Consider the following 16950-nt stretch of genomic DNA (forward strand, 5'->3'; position numbering starts at 1 on the left):
ACACCAGCACGTTTGTTTAATTCTGTTCTGGTAATTCTGCTTCATGTGGCATTGAGTAGGTGTGACTTGAATCCTATTTGATTTTTTGCAGAAGGAATGGTATACAGTTACCCAACAGCAATGTGAAAAACTGGGGAAGAGCAGCTTAGACGCATGAAAGCAGTGATTCCTAATTAGGTTTATTCAATCAAATGATTTCTGAATATTCTTTTGCGAGAACATTATGACCTATTTCTTTACAAGTGAATAGATTTCTTTTAATTTCTTAGTATAGAGTTTTCTTTGAATTATTAAAATTCTGCAAACACTGTGTTTTCGTTACTTTGATGTGTTGTCATTTGCTTTAAATGTATATTCTAAATAACAATATATTCATTCAGAATGTAGGAGAAACACTGTCAGCAGTTCTCAAAAAAAGCTGTTCATTTCACCAATGTATGCACCTATAAAGGATAAAACCTGACAGACTGATTATTTTGCAGTGGTCTATTTATTTTCCAGAGCCATAGATGTAAGTGTGTTGCAACATATTTACTGAAATATGCTGTGTTATTCTCTTCCAGTAGTGTCTGATTGAAAAATCATGAATTAACTTGAGATGTGAGTCTAGTGAACTGCCAATGTCTGTGTTTTTTTTGTGGTTTACAGTAAAAACAATGTGCACCTGTCTGGATTTTTTACCAAAAATTTAAATTTTGCAAGTGGAAAAGTCAAGGAATAAATCTAATTTTAAAAATTCACAGTACTCCATTTGTTCCCTACATTATGTCACAGCCGTATCTTTAGCTCCGTTTTTCATTCTATGATTTACATCTACACACAACATTCACTTTGTATTTGGTACATTTTACACATAAGACTGACTTATTTCGATTATTTTGACACTCTTTAAGTGCTTAGCAGCTGAATTCATTAAGTTTCACATTGGGTTAGGATTACAAGGTTTTATTTGGCCTATCTGGAAGTTGATTCATGGTAAGTGGACTTTCTTGTTGCCTTTCTTGCCTTTCACTACTCATCCAAGAAGCTAGAAGTTCCATAACAGACAGCCTCACTTGAGATGAGAATCTTTTGTGCCATTTTGTTTGGCTTTAAAATTTAAATGTACACCTCTGTTTCCTCCATCCTCCATGGTATGGTGCAAATACTGTTGTTATTGTGTAGCACCTCAAGGTTGAGTGCATCTTGTCTTTTACATGCAAGTGAAGCTCATATAGTATACACCACCCTGGTATATGAACTACTGAAAAAAAAAGTTTAATGCGTTGCTTTACTTTGCTTTGAGTACGTAAGTATTACACCTTCAATTTAAAATCTATTACTGATGTCTCCTATGAATTCAACTTTCTTTAAAGTAGTTAATAGCTCTGTGACCAAAACAAACTGTAAATTGTATTGTGTCAGAGGTTTATTTCCTGGGACATTCTCTCTCTACATCTGGACTCACTAGTGACTAGCATTTCAAGAAGCTCTTAAAAGACAGGTATATACTATGCTTTGCAGGGTGCTTGGAATATTTATGCACATTTGACTATTAACTTTATTGTACACTCAAGCATTCTACAATGTTGGTAACTGAGGTCCCGCAAGTAATGATATTTTTTCGTCAAAATGGAAATGTAGCAATTTGTAAAATTTTATTTTGTGCAAAATCCTTTCTGTATAATGTAAGTCTAGTTAAGTTGCAGATGTTGTTTCATTTTCTTTGTTTATGTCTACTATCTGCTGACTGAAGTTCTCATCTTAGTGCCACATTGTTGATTACAGAAGCTACTAGACAATTCAATAAATCAACAATTATTTTCCATAATTTGTTTGTTTACTTATTGTTTCATCTACTACACTTGGATGTTAACAAGTTACACAGCCAACATCACTGGCATCACAGATTAATTTTATATAATCTGTCTCATCAAGCTCAATCCCGTACAGTCTCCAAATTCTTGTAGGCGAATACCTTCAACTTGGACTCAAAAGTCAAAGGTCAGGGTCACACTGATTTTTACATTCATCAAGTTCTTGAGGCCCTTTCTTGTGAACGTAATATGTGAAGACGTTATGTCCCTGGAACACCTTGAGGGAATTTCTTGAAATTTGGCACAAATTGTCACTTGGGTTCAAGGTTGAACTGATAATTAATTTTAATATAATATTGGTGGCTAAAGGTCATGGTCACTGTGACCTTAGGTATGTTCCATTCTTGTCAATGATTTATCTCTATATGGAAATGCCTGGAAAGAAGTTCATGACATCTGATTGGTGCATATACCTCTTAAAATACAAGTCTGTACAGACGTGTATAAACTACAACGTCACACAGCAGGTCAGACAATATGAAGATATTTGTTTTCTGCCTCACTTGGCAGCTGTAAGATAAAAGCCTTGTCAGTGGAACATCTTTCTTGCTGGTTGTACTGCCCAACTTCTACAGGACACTGCCTTTTATCATTCCCAAGCTTTCCTCTCATACTGAAAAGAGAATTATTATAGTGGTCGAGATGTACAATAACTTTTCCTAAGGAGGGTTTTCCTATATGTCTATATAGATAGATAGATAGATAGATAGATAGATAGATAGATAGATAGATAGATAGATAGATAGATAGATAGATAGATAGAAAGATATAAAATGGTAATAATTAGTACAGTAGTGTTAGTTTATCAAGGACAATTTGAACTAATAAAAAAAAAAAAATCTTGAGTATTACATTTGTTTCCTGGTTTTGCACTCATCCACTTACACTTCAGCTCTAGCTGACACAATTAGTCAAATGGATTCATTGAGGTAAGTGGAATAAATATTCACTTAAGTGCTAAAGATGAATGAACATATGTTGTGATCTTATGATTAGGGATAAGAACTGTTGCAAGGAGAATTTGATTGAAAAAAAAAAAGTATGTCATCTTAAGCACTGGCCATGCAAACTTGTGACCTGGTTATATTTATACTCACTAAAATATTCAACATTTTCAGGTGTTTCGAAAAGATAGGGGCATGAATTTTAATTACACATGAATAATGTAATCACAATCTGTTCTTTCTTTATAGCATACATTTTTCACACAAACCTTTCTCTTATAAGGTAGCAACATGCATAACATGTTTTTTAGAAAACTGATGTAAGGTTTAATTATTTTAGTACAGATGCTTGGACAAAATGTGGATTATGAAGTCATCATTTTATACAAAGTTATTAGCTAAAAACTATAGACAAGTTTATCAATAACAAAAATCATCTTTAACTGCCCGGTTTTGTCCTGTACTGAAGGCATAGTGCCACCGCTTGAAGGTCTACATTATGAAAGTCAACAGTTAAAGACAATACAACACATCTAACATTCACAGCTCTCCTCTTTCATTGGCCACATCACCAATAAAACTCACATCCAAACACACACCTCTTTCTCTCTTGGCTGTTGCTATAGAGACACAAATAAAATTGTCACAACCGCTGACATGTTTTTTCTGTCTGTGGCTTGAGTGACAAGATCTGCTGACAGCTCAAAGATACACAGTGAGCAGTGGCCCTAAAGCAAGGCATGAACACTGCCAGACCAATGTCGTGTTCACAATTAGAATAATAAACAAACTAACTAGCAATTAAAAGGAGGGGCAGTACAAGTTGATATTGCAGGACAACTGTCACCTACATTGGTCAAAGCTGGCATGGTAGGTAGATGTAGGTTGTCATGGTGATTTGCTAGATAGGATCCATTATATTTCTATGGAAAGGGGTAATATATGCAGGTTTAGTCACAGAATAAATGAGAAGGAAAAAAGAGCCTCAATTACTTATGATTATACTTGTGCTTATTACAGACATCTACCTCTTAGTAACATAACCTTGTACAATACATAGACTACCTTTGAATCAATAAATTATGAGGTGACACTAAACTAACAAATAAGGGTTGAAAATGGCACTCACTGCACCAGTGTTGGGCTGCGGTCAGCTTGGTGTAGTTGTAGAATAAACCGTGCACCTGAACATGTTGGAATTTTAATGTAAAACTGAGTAATTCACTTGCTGCATTAGGCTGCTGCATCAGTTTATCACTCTTTTGACCTACTATCTGTCTGAACACATTTGCTTCTTACTCATCAAGCATACATACACAGTGCCTGGCGTTCTCCCCAGAGTTCACCTTAAATTAATCCTTCTGTTTATGATCTGCCCAAGGCAGCTTGTGCCTGCTCACTGCCAATTATAACTTAGCTTCACTGTGTTTTAAATGCTTTCTGACTTTTGTAGCATCTGCATACAGGTATTAGTTCTGCATATACATGTCAGTCATATACCACATAGTAATTAATGATTAATAGAATATTGGTACATTTCAAGTTTGCACAACAGTGGCCAGTGAATGGCAGCTACAAGTTAGTGAAAAACAGCATATAGTGTAGCAACAGAAAGCCCTGCAGGGCCCTATTTAACCACAGATAAGAGTGTATACCATAACTATAGTAGTATTAGTAGTATAGTAGTAGCAGTAGCAATCTCACAGGGGTATTCCAAGACCAGTGTACAGAGACTGGTACACACAGTACCACTGTTATGATTGCTGATTATTGACATTATGCTGGTGTTTCTGTTACATTTTACCTGCTGACTGTGTATTGTGTTGACGCTACATATTGGGAAAATAGGCATGGCTTGAGAGATGGCAGCATGAGATCTGAAGGACACGAGTGTTCATTAATTTATAATTTGAGTAGTCAAGGCCAATAATTGACAGTTTGTCAAGTGCAGTGGAGTAGGCTGATCAATACGAAGCAGGCTGAAGGGATATCTCAGGCAAAATTAACTTAAGATAAATGCTTTGTTTCAATCTGGGTGCTGGAGATAACAGCTAAACTGAAATTGTAACCAGTCTATTTCCTAAAGACTGATCGTAGTCAAAAGTCACGTTTAAATCGAGGAACTTACTTTGACTTCTTCTTGTAGTTTTCCAAATCGAACAGTGCCGTTTAGAATCTTGCTGATGAATCCCTGTTTTTCCTGCTGACAAACCGAAGCCTGGAGGGGTAGAGAGGGAAGACGGGGAGTTACTGATCTAGAGGAGGGGTAGGATGCACAAATGGATGAAGGAAGTAAGGTATGAAGGGAGAAGTGGATAAGGTAAAAGTAGGAAAGCATACACATCAAGAATAATATATTTTCTAGGATTTCATGCTTTCATGCTGAAAAGGATTTGAAGTGTTATCATATGTGATGTCATTTATTCTTGATTTTTCTACAACTGTAGACTCAAAAAAGTAAGTAAAAGTTAAAGTATATAAGCAAGTAAAAATCTTGATTACCAGCTTCAACCAAACAAAAAGGCTTCAACTGACAGACTTTATTAAATGATCCTGTGAAAGCATCTCATTTACACTTCTACACGCCTTTAGTTTAGTTTGAGTTTTAGTTGGACTTGAATTTAAAAACAAGGTACCATCTCTCCATTTAATAATGTCTCATTTCATGTAGCCACTAAAGCCCTCATGTGAAACATATTTAAAAAGCCAATAAGAAACCTGGTTGCATGTATCCATAGCAGAGAAATCAGTGTTCACCTGGAGAAATCAGGTTTTTCCACATGCCTTACCCCAATTACAGCAAATAGGTTTCTCATTTAGATGACAACAAACGCAATGACTGACAGTAAGCCAGCAGGCACATTACCCGGACCGCGGAACTAGCTCATCTGAATGAGATGCAGACATTTTTGATGTTCTCTGCCACAACTGTGTCTTTGCTGTTTTGACATGCCAAAATGTCAGCTACAAAACATCTTTATTGTAAGCACATCAGTAAATTCATTGGAATGTTAAATCAGACCCACTTATTATATCACCGCCGGTATTTGCACGTTTGTCCATGCATCTCTCCGCTGACATAAAGAGGGCATCTCTGATGACAAGGAAATTGTGGAAAGTGCAGAACGGTTTTGAAATCTGTCTCTGTGGATCGGGTGTCGTGGGCCGCATATTGCACAGCTGCCTCTTATTACTTATTAGCACTTCAGTATTTATAGAAGTTTTATCAGGCGTTTGCCAGATTGTTTCTGTTGCCTTGTTGCTGTAGCATTTGAGTGATTCCTGTCTGGCAGTCTGTGCTCTGAATGCCTGTCAGCTCTCCCTTGTTTGTTCTTATAATCCTATTTGTCTGCACACTAGTTGTGAGCCTGAACACATGACAAGTAAGATGCTTTTAACGTTACCTACCTAACCAGACACCATCTAAAAAAATGTTATTTTTGTTCAGTGTGTATTATTTAAAAAAAATACTTCTACCCTTACTGCAAGAAACTGTGTATATGAATATGGGATCTCTGCTTAGCCTAATGTGGGTAACATGCAATCATATGATCTAACAAGATAGTTTTGGATATAGTGTCAGTACTCTCATGTGGAATACCTGATCAGTGTCAGAAATACAACGTAAGAAATACAATGTTTCTGTGCAGTGATATGACAATGGTAATGGTCCAACACGTACTGTACCTGGTTTTACTATGCCTAGGGTGTCAGTAGTACTTCCATTTGTACAATGACTACAAACAAAATCATTCTGCAGTATTAGTAGCGTCACTATTACCATGTGTAACAGTTGGTCTCTCTCCCGGGAAATGTGCTCAGCCACAGAAATGACAGCTTCCAGGTAATGCCGAGTCTTTTCCTCTTTTAATAAACATTCTTCCTTCTGTTGCTTCAATAAGCTGATCTTCCTCTCAGTCTTCCTAGATTATGGAGAGACAAAAGACAAGAAATAGGAATAGGTCAAATAAATATCAAGAGTATGACATATCAACACAAAATCAAAATAAGCCAAAAAGATCCAAATACTGTGTTGATTGGAGATGATTTAAAAATGTAGGCGAGAAACTTCAGGGGTAAAAAGGCAAGGAAAAGAAAGAAGGCAGATAAAACAGTAAGAAACTTGGACAAGAAGGGAGACAAATGGTTGATTGGGGGTTATCTTGCCATCTTGTGAGCAGAGTGAAAATACCATCAGTGAATCAAACACCTTCTGACAATCTTCACACTTCAGAATGAAAAAATCCACATTAATCTCAGCTCAGGTCTACAGGGAGCAGAAAAGCTCTAATCCCAGACAAAAGTAAATGATGCACTGAAGGAAAGTAACCTGTAGCCATAGCTATTTTGATAGCTACTACATGCTTAGCTTCACAGCTCCCTCCTAAATATTTGGCTTTTACCTGTCTCTTCAACTGCTTTCTGTCTAGTGTTAAAAAAAATCCTGTCACAGTTTAAATCCATGAATAATTTAAGTGAGTGTTGACTTAGTAATAAGTCATAAGTTATAATTTGACCAAACAGTGTCAAACACATGTTTAAGAAGGCAAATCCATTAAGGACTTTTGTGGCATGCACTGTTTTCAAAGTTGAGATATTAACAGACAAAGACCACCACTTATTTATTACCTGTTGACTTGACTGGTGAGTTTAAGCTCAGCCTCCATTCTCTTTATATCAGCAGTCAGATTGGCTTTGTCCAGAGCCAAGCTCCTGTTCTCCTCCTGCAGACTGGACACTCTGAGAAGCACTTCTTCCATCTGATTCTTATTCTTGATCTCCTGCTGCTCCAGTTGCCTGAGATCCAGGAGCATATTTTACAGCACATCATAATGGGTGGTATCTGGTGAACACCTTTCAATAAGATGCCTCCTCTCACTTATAAAGAATCATCAACATACCCACATCAGTTTAATAATTGTGATAACTTGATTTTTGATTATTTTATGGAAAGTAAAGGGTCAACAATGTAAACAGCTCTTGTTCAGTTTTTCTTATTGTTTCTTGTTCTAAACTCAAAACAAGTTTTGCAAAGAACGGACTTTGCAATAGTTCAGGAGCACAACAGCTGTTAATGAATTAACTATTAATGAATATTGTAGATAAACAAATATTCAATTAATTAGGACATTGTGCTCTACCTTCTAAGTTTTCCAGCAATGCTGCAATGCTCCTCCCAGGTGACAGCATCCTTCAGGCGGGCCTGCAGCACTTGGACCTCTCTTGTATTTTTCTGCACCTCCCACCTGCTCTCTTCCAAGTCTTCCTGCAATCGTTGCTTTTCTGCTTCTAATAACATCAGTTGCTTAGACACCTTGGATACTAAAGAGAGGGGGGTGAGAGGAAAAGGAAAATGTAGTATAATAAACTAAATAAATGCAAAACAGAACTAAGTAAATGACACACAGTGTAAGACTGTATTGTGCTAACTGTTTCCATCTGTGCTAGAAATTTCCAGACATTTTCATTTTAGCTCTCCCAGATTTTACCCACAGATGGTTTCTACCTTTGTCTATACACTTTGTCTTTCATAGTGCTTTCTACCTTCAGAGTGGTGTCTGCTGTGGTTGGCCTTTGCCTTAGCATGTTGAGCCTCAATCTGGTCAATCAGAATCTGGTTCTCTTGCAAAACCAGTAAGGCCTGCTGTTGTAGCTGATGACTGTAGAGAGAAGTGGGAGATAATTTCTACACCAAGTTAGCAGAACACAAAGCTGCTATGGTAACAATACAAATAGAGAAATTACCAATATTTAAAAAACAACTACATAATATCATTATTTTAATTGGCACTAGATTACATCTGTCTCTCTCTCTGTGTGTGTGGCTCTCCAGATAGACTCTCACCAGTCTTTCTGGTTGATACCTCCAATCTTTGCAATTTCCTCATGGAGTCGCTCATTTTCTTTGATCACCTCCTCCACATGAACACGCAACCTTTTCACCTGCTCCTGTGACAAGGTGACATATAAGGACTGATTTCAAGGATGTACATTAGTTTTTCAGACAAGTTCTGTTTACCCTACTATCGACCCTATACCAACGATTCTGATTCTGATTCTATACCTGAATGCACTAGTTATGATTAAGCAAAAAATTAAGAAGTTACTTTTTAAAGAGCTCTAATATACATCATTTAATATATATTCAGCTTTTCTTCTTTGACAGTTAGAAAAACTACAATCAAAACAGAATGTGTCTTTGTAGAAGGATACTTTTCAGCTCCACTTCACCATGTACAATAAAAACTTAACAACTTCTTCTTTTCTCCAAATCATATTTTAAGCTATGGAAAAGGGCTTTTCTCAGTTTGCCTTTACATCATAAAAGCACAGCACACAAACAGAAGAGGAGATGACAAATGATTTAGTGTGACAGTCTAAACTCCCATGCACAAATTAATACAGTAACTGACACACTGTACCTCTGTGGTTTGCAGAAGTGCATCTTTCTCGTTCATCCTGTCTTCATAGGCCAACACCAGAGGTGATAAAAACTTCATGTTAAGCTACAAAAATAGCAGAGAGATTAACAGCCATGAATCTATTCTCACATAAGGAATATCAGTGTATGTATTAAGCTATTTCCTGGCCATTGTGGACAAATAGTGAACAGCCTTGTATTCTGATTTGGTTGTGTGATAAAGCCCCCTCCTTCCTTGTGCAAATTTTTAGTGAGCCTGGCTCTGAGCTTCCATAGTTTCCAAACTCTCTGTCTGCAAAGCAGACCGAGCAGCATGATTTCACATATGAAATTCATTTCCCCAGGTAGAGTTACGCATGGAAAAGACTAACCACATTATTCTACTGGCTAGTGGTTTTAACTTAATAGGCACTATGTTATTATGCAGATATTGAATTGAAATGAAATTTGACATAGAACAATTGATTGGCGACATTTGCCAACTACATCTGACTGATTGATTGCCATGTGGTGTTCAGCTACTGTAAAAAACTGACCAGCCATGGAGGAGGAGACCCAGTCTTTGGCAAGCCACTGATTTTGGAGCTCTAAATGAGACACAGAAAGGAAGAGAAAGATAATGAAGTTGGTGTGCATTCAATCATCATGGCCGAGGTTAAGATGACAGTTGTATTGTCTGCCACACAGACAAATTAAATGTATAAAACTATGTTGATAAAACCAAAAGGTCAAAGTGTAGTATATTAAAGTTATGACAAAACCAAAATCTCAAATGCTTTAGGTCACTGAAGAAGACAACATTTTACTTTTAGTTTTTTGTAAGTGAAATTTCATAGGGTAGCTATTTCAGCATTTATTATTCTAACAATAACAAATGACAACTCAAAAGGAAATGACAATGTTTATGTGACCTATGAAACAGACTATTTTAACTAAGATAATTAAACCTATTCAGTCTTACTAGATCTTTTATTACTGTGTTGTTTTACAGTAAAACTACTCCCTAGTGTTTTTTTCTTCATCTTTTGATTTTACCAGCCACACTTCAATTGTCCATAACGAGGGCTAGCAAAGACATGCAGCTACAGAACAAGAAAACTGGCAGTGATGACAGCAGAAGATCTCCTGATGTGAAGGCACAGCATGGGGCAGTCATGATTAAAACCACAGGCTGCTTTCTTCTGCAGCGTAAAACACTCCAAAACCCAGAATGGACAGACAGCCACAGACAGGAACAAGAAACTCCTTTAGCCCAACAAATCAGATGGAAGGACAGAAAAAAACAAATCCTTATTTCACGCAGCGGGGTTCTGGATCAAAGGTGGATTTGTATCTTAAAGGCTTTGTTACAAAGAACTGTGTTTTTCCAAAGCTAAAGACATGACAAAGTGATGCACTGCTAAAAGATTCTGAATAAAAACTGATTACATTAGACCAAGGGAAGACATGATGAAAAGCTAAAAGATTAACATTTTTCCTGTACAGGAGAATACAGCAGAACACATGCACTTGATCTAATTTAATTCTGGTAACATGACCTGGAGTAACCTGACAGTAGGGACTCACCTAAAGGTAAGTTATTTAAGGCAGACCCTATTAGTATTCCACCACAATGTTTCCAAAATAATAACTTGATCATGGAATGAGGACGAACTACAGGCTACAATTCTCAATCCCATTCAAGTATCGTCAATTTCTACGTTTGACTGACTCTGTCTTCACAAATGCATGTTCAGAATTCTATTTGAAAAACCACTGAGGATTATTAAATATAAGAACTACAGCGACAGAGTTGCTGTAGCTCAAAAAGCATAATCTAATTTCTTGTCAAACCTCCTGTTTGGACAATGGTCTGAAGAGGGTTTGGTAGCGGCTCAGCTCCACATTCAGACGGTGAACTGTCAATTTGAGGGCATCATTTTCATCCACCAGCTCCTGAGCATGCTGCCTCAAACTCTGCAGCTCTGCTTGGCTGCCTGCAAGCACAGTACATCGGTTTAAAAATATGCTTCAGACTTTAAATAATCCTCTTATTCGGCATCACACAATACTTACATAGAATGCACTAGAATATTTCTAAATCTTTTAAGAAATAAATGTCAAATGCCAAGACAAATGCTTAGTGGCCTTATAATAGACACATAGTAGAATGCAGTACTCCTTGACAAAGTAGGGGGAAAGAACAAAGATGGTGATGGTGATGACTTAGTAAGATAATCTGTGTGGTTTGCTGGGTCTCAATCCAAGGGAGGAAAACCCTCTCCTTTCTCATCATGTTATTGTGCTGCTGTGGAGCTCTAGGTGAGAGCTATATCTTTTGGCATCACAACCTCACCCTTGCACACATCTATAACATCTACTATGACACAGCACTTCATTCCACAGGCTGTCTTTCTCATTTTCCTATATACCTATCTACCGTTACACCATGTTTAACTCTATCTTTTCTCTTTCTTCCTCTCCTTATTTTGTTCTCCCTGTCCCTCTGTATATCTCCAGTGTCTACCCTACTTTACCTGAAGATGACCTCAGGTTTGAGGAGGCTTGTCTGTGACTGATTTCCTGTTCCAGGCGCTGCAGTCTCTCCTCCAGTATCTTTTGTCCATCTGCCATCCTTGTGTTTTTCTCCGGCAGAGACTGTACTACTTCTCTGTGTGCTCTATTGGGCTCTGGAGAAAAACCAGTGGGGTGTTTCAGGTTTTTGGCTTGGCTGGCTTTGTTGGGGTGGTCAGCGGTTAGGACTGGCAGCGCGGCTGAAAGATTTAGTATGTGACATGGCTGTTAAGTTATATTTAAAAAACATTATGTTACAAAAGGCAGCATAACTTGATTGAAATAGGGGTAACTACTCAAATCCATTTATTATTTATCAAGGCTTCAACAACAATTGAAGACAGAAGTCAAAATGATAAGAAAACAGCCACTCCACCTACATGGCACATCTTCTTTCTGGCTGCCAGAGCTCTTCCTGACAGGGGCTTTCTTCTTAGAGGAATCACTGCTGCCTTGAGGAGACTGAACCGTGGTTTCCTCAGTGAAATCTACGAGAACATCAGGCCGTCGTTAAATTAATAAAATTGCTAAAGTACTGGGTTCTGTGGGTGCTGTGATTCTAATTACAAAACGTAATTTTAACATAAACTCTAATTTTGTTGGGTAAAAGGGACTTTCATCGTAACTTCAATGTGTTCTTTTACAACATAGGCTGCCTGTATGTAGCATACACACTTTGTGATGAAGGTAGGTACATTTTAGGGACACGTAAAACATTTTAATTTAGCACTTCCAAAAGCCCGAGGCCAGCTCCGGTAATAACTATAATGAGGCTTTTTGAGCTCTAATGATGTAAGGCTAAGGCTATTATGGCCATTATGAAACTGGTGGTGGTTGATGAAGAGCTTTGCTCAAGGCAGAGGAGTCCTATGTGGTGTAGCTGAGCCTGTCAGGTTCTGTCATTTGATTTGAATGTGGGAAGCTAAAATCAATTTCTGTGGTTGCATACAGTCTAAATAGAAAAGTTTGTATATCTAAAAGATGGCTTTTAGATATATGGAGGCGCACATCAAAATTTTATTGTTGCTTAAAGATCCACATTCATCCATCTCCCATTAACATAAAGTTAGTACCTGCAGAAGGCACTATTGTGTCAGACATCTGTGTTGGCTTTGGCGTTGTGGTCTGGAAGAAAAATACACAGAGAGACAGGCAATCAGATAGATAGTGAGTGAGATAGTAACTCTTTCCAAATAAATTACCATTGATGCCTGGATCCATGTGCCAGGCTTCAGAGACCACTGTATTTATGGCTATTGTCAAAATGTGGACAATAAAAACTGTTGTGAATCTGTGAGAAAGACATTACAACAAAGAGAATGAGTCAAAGAGGTGAGTTTCACTGAGAGACAGCTAGAACAGAATGAAATGAATGTAAATACTTAAGGATGTTAACTACTGATGTGACAAACGATAACTTATTTCACACCACAGTTATAAATCTAATGGCCAGAGCAACAACTGCCATGTGAATAGAAAAATATTATTATGTCATATATGATATGATACAAAGCAGCTGATGAATGTCATTACCTGTTTATAGTAGTATAATGTGTTGCTACTCATGGATCTGGGTTCACATTCACAAATAAATTTTTCTTGCTAATAGGTGCTAACAGGCTCAAAGTAAAAATTTCCTCTTCAGACCTTATAACAAAGCTGCTAAGAACAAGAGCTAGTTTGCTAGACAGACAGACAGATTATTCTATATGTTAATACATTATATTATATTTACATTTAGTCATTTGGCAGATGCTTTTATCCAGTGACTTACAAGGTACAAGGCAAAGGCAGGATAAGCTTAAAGTGGTCTTGCCCAAAGATCCCTACTGGAGGTAAGCCACAGCCAGGATTGGCACCCTAATCTCCCACATGGATCGAGGCAATATTACCACTACATTATGGTATGACTACACATGGTAACAAATAATTCAATGTAATGCTGTAACAAACAAAAAGCTCAACAGGCAAAGAGCAGCAACAGTTAGACGTAGACCCTTCATCAATACTAATTAAAGAAATATCAACACTGCAAGTAAAGTAATTAATAAAATTGTATGTACAGCACAGTTATCAATAGATAGACAGTACTTTTATTCTGTGTACAACTGTGACTCCCAGTGGATCTGACTGGTAACACACTCCACACATTTAGCTTCAGATGCATCACAAACATGACAAGTAGCTGTGTAATTGGTGACTTAACAAGAAGACTCTGAAGACTCATCTAAACCTAATGCATGACATTTTACAGGTAATAATGACACCTATTCTTTTCCTGTTGTAAGATATCTAAATCTCTGTTGTAAAATATATCTACTGGCATCTGCCCTTTATAGTACCCTGCTGCTGACAACTGAAGAACTCCAGTTAGAGGTTAAAGGCAGTTTTTAATATGCTTCCTCTGGTTCTAGTTAGGGGTTCTAGATGTTTTTAAAACTTTCAATATATTAAAATAATTCTCTGCTTCTAGTAGAGACATAATCTTTCTTCTATAGAAAGGAAAGAGAGACGTTTAATACCATTCCAAGTTGAAAATCTGGTGCTCAAAAGCACTTTAACACTGGTTATTTAAGGAGGGAACATTTTTGCAAGTGGCATTAAAACCACTGACATTTAGAAATTTGCTCACACATAACTATGTGCTCTTTGAATGGAACTTTACCTTCGGTTTGAATGGCAAAGCATAGACAGGTCCTGTATTGGAACAATTATCCCCACTGTCCAGAGTCTGGTAAACATGTTCCTCCCTGTCATCTTCATTCTCCACCTCTTCTTCTTTGCCTACCAACTCCTCCTCTGAGTGGTCAGGGGAGGACAAGCGTAGCCGGCTGTCCAAAACTTCTGACCACCTGTCTCTGAAGAAAAGAAAGATTATATTTTTAAGACAAGCAGTGGAGAAGAATGTCCCAGTACAGCATGACTGTGTAAGAGTAAGTCACTATGCACAATACAAGGACCCTAAAACTGAAGCAACTAAATGGAAATCAGTGATCAGTAATTTTGTTGTTAACACCTACAGAATGCTTTTCCTGCTGTAAGGTGTCAAATATGACTAGTGAAGGAGAACATTCTTTTCAAAAACAGACACTGAAATATTAGATGGTATACTGAGATGAGGTGGTTTTCATGAGAAATAGATCCAGGACCTATCCCAAAGCAGAATCAATGCTGAAATCTAAAATAAAATATGTTTGCATTGTGTTAAAATTTTTTTCCACTTTTTCTAACTCACACCCCAAAAACAATTTTGATTTCATTTCTACTTTAAAGGAGCTCAAATTATCCTAAAAGCAGGATCATCATGTAGTATTTTGGCCCATTTGGAACACATTTTCTACCATGACACAGTTGATAAATACAGGCTTAGGTCAGGTTTAAAGTAGAGATCACCCATTTTAGTTTGAATAAATTGCCGCACGTTGTGATTATCCAAATGTACTGTATATACTTGAGGAGGTTTACCTGGTATAAAAAGCTGTGCTGATGTTTGGTTCAGATATGAAAGACTCTGATCGGTCACTCTCAGAGAAAGACCTAGGTCGGGCAGGAGGGATGGCCCATGTCTGTCCAGTGAGCGAAGAAGACAAGATGGCTGCTGCTAAGGCTGATCTGTAGATTCAACAATGCAATTCATTTGTACAGTACACATGGTACTTGTCACAACAAAATTGTATCTCATGCGTTTTTAGTGTGGTTGATCCTACAGTGCTTGTTCTATCCTCATATTTCCATGTGTGTGGTCACAATCAACTACAACTGCAAAAGTGCAATCACACTAATGCAATGATATTGAAAAACACTTTTCCACCACATTTCAAAGATATATATAGTTGTATGAGGCAAACATGAAGTCATACATATGCTGGTGATAAATAGAGGTAAGTGTTTGGGAAATGTAGAGACATCAAATTGTGCAAGTGGGTAAACAAATCTTTTTACTCACAAATCTACTCACACTCCAGCAACAAAAGGTTACTGAGGTAGGTTAGTGAGGTACTTAAAAGATATTACTCATCAGCTGTCCAATAAGCTAGTGTGAGCAAACACTTTAACTACTGCAAATGATGATATGAATTTAATAGTATAATAATTTAACTTAATTTCCTTCGACGTTTAAAAACACAGAGGTTGGATAGCAGGTTTAACAGGAAAGTGTGTCAGAGGAAACACATCAAAATGAAGGACTACTGGAGACTGAAGGTGATGGAGGGTTCTAAGTACCTGGGTCTCTCAGGTGAGGGGTCTGGGCTGCGGGGGGGTGGGGTACGAGGCACAGCAGGCTTAGGAGCAATGGAGGCAGCCGGGACCAAACCATGAGCTATGTGCTTCTACACAACACACATGCAGAGGGAAGGTTTGGGAGAAGGTTACCATCACTGGGACATAACACACAGCACACTCAAAATGTTAGTCTACATAAACAGTTAACACCAGGAGTTGGGAACAGCACAGACGTTGGGGCTGGTGAAGAACAGATAATAACGGATAATAATAGATTCAGGACCACTTGATTAACGAGATATGAAGCACTTAAGTATGGAGTACACAGCAGACACAGATATTAAACTGGCTTCTCAAATAACAGCAGAAGAAGAGTGGGGAATTGTTAAATTGTTATGTCTTTACATACTCACTGTTGTATGTAAAAACATATGGGTTACCATAACATAACGTAACATTTCTGTAAAAGCTTCTAAAAGTTAAATGGTTTCTAATATTAAGTTAGCGAAGGAAACTAGGTTAATGTTGTCTAAATGGGAAAAAAACATTCAACGTTACACTTTTAACTATCTAAATAAAACTCTTTATATTAAATATCTAGCAAGCTACACAACAATTCATTTGTAAAAGAAGCGAAACTTACAAATTCCTTGTCTTTCTCCCTCTTGAAGCTGAATTTTAACATTGTGGAAAATAGCCTTATGGTTCTTGCTACTTTAGTTAATTTAGCTAATTCAACGTTATAGTTCCACTTCAGGCCAAACGCTTTTCTCGTTTACTGGTTGATACATTGGATCGGTTTATTTCTCACTGTTATGTTTTAAGGTTATCTGTCATCTTGTACCGTGTAAACTGTAAAGCAAAATAAGCGAGCTAACTAAGCTAAATGTATTCAACAGGCTAGCTGGCTGCATAGTCCTCCTCGTATCTAGACGCTTCACCACAGGAAGAG

General features: G+C 37.4%; 1 protein-coding gene across 1 annotated transcript in view; it reads right to left on the minus strand.

The window, feature by feature from the left end:
* The window catches only part of cep89 (centrosomal protein 89), a 41300-nt gene extending 24381 nt beyond the window's left edge, over positions 1-16919 (minus strand). Inside the window, exons 1-16 of the mRNA XM_026379168.1 lie at positions 16642-16919; positions 15999-16105; positions 15240-15386; positions 14440-14632; positions 12848-12899; positions 12155-12262; positions 11738-11974; positions 11055-11197; positions 9758-9808; positions 9223-9306; positions 8646-8749; positions 8345-8460; positions 7942-8122; positions 7430-7597; positions 6582-6723; positions 4929-5018 (exon numbers count right to left, since the gene is read on the minus strand). Coding sequence (XP_026234953.1) covers positions 4929-5018; positions 6582-6723; positions 7430-7597; positions 7942-8122; positions 8345-8460; positions 8646-8749; positions 9223-9306; positions 9758-9808; positions 11055-11197; positions 11738-11974; positions 12155-12262; positions 12848-12899; positions 14440-14632; positions 15240-15386; positions 15999-16105; positions 16642-16683 — 1965 coding nt within the window. The 5' untranslated portion in view covers positions 16684-16919. The remainder of the gene's footprint in view (positions 1-4928; positions 5019-6581; positions 6724-7429; positions 7598-7941; positions 8123-8344; positions 8461-8645; positions 8750-9222; positions 9307-9757; positions 9809-11054; positions 11198-11737; positions 11975-12154; positions 12263-12847; positions 12900-14439; positions 14633-15239; positions 15387-15998; positions 16106-16641) is intronic.
* Positions 16920-16950: the final 31 nt, after the last annotated feature.

Source organism: Anabas testudineus, chromosome 3 (genome assembly GCF_900324465.2).
Source record: "Anabas testudineus chromosome 3, fAnaTes1.2, whole genome shotgun sequence".
Lineage (NCBI taxonomy): Eukaryota > Metazoa > Chordata > Actinopteri > Anabantiformes > Anabantidae > Anabas > Anabas testudineus.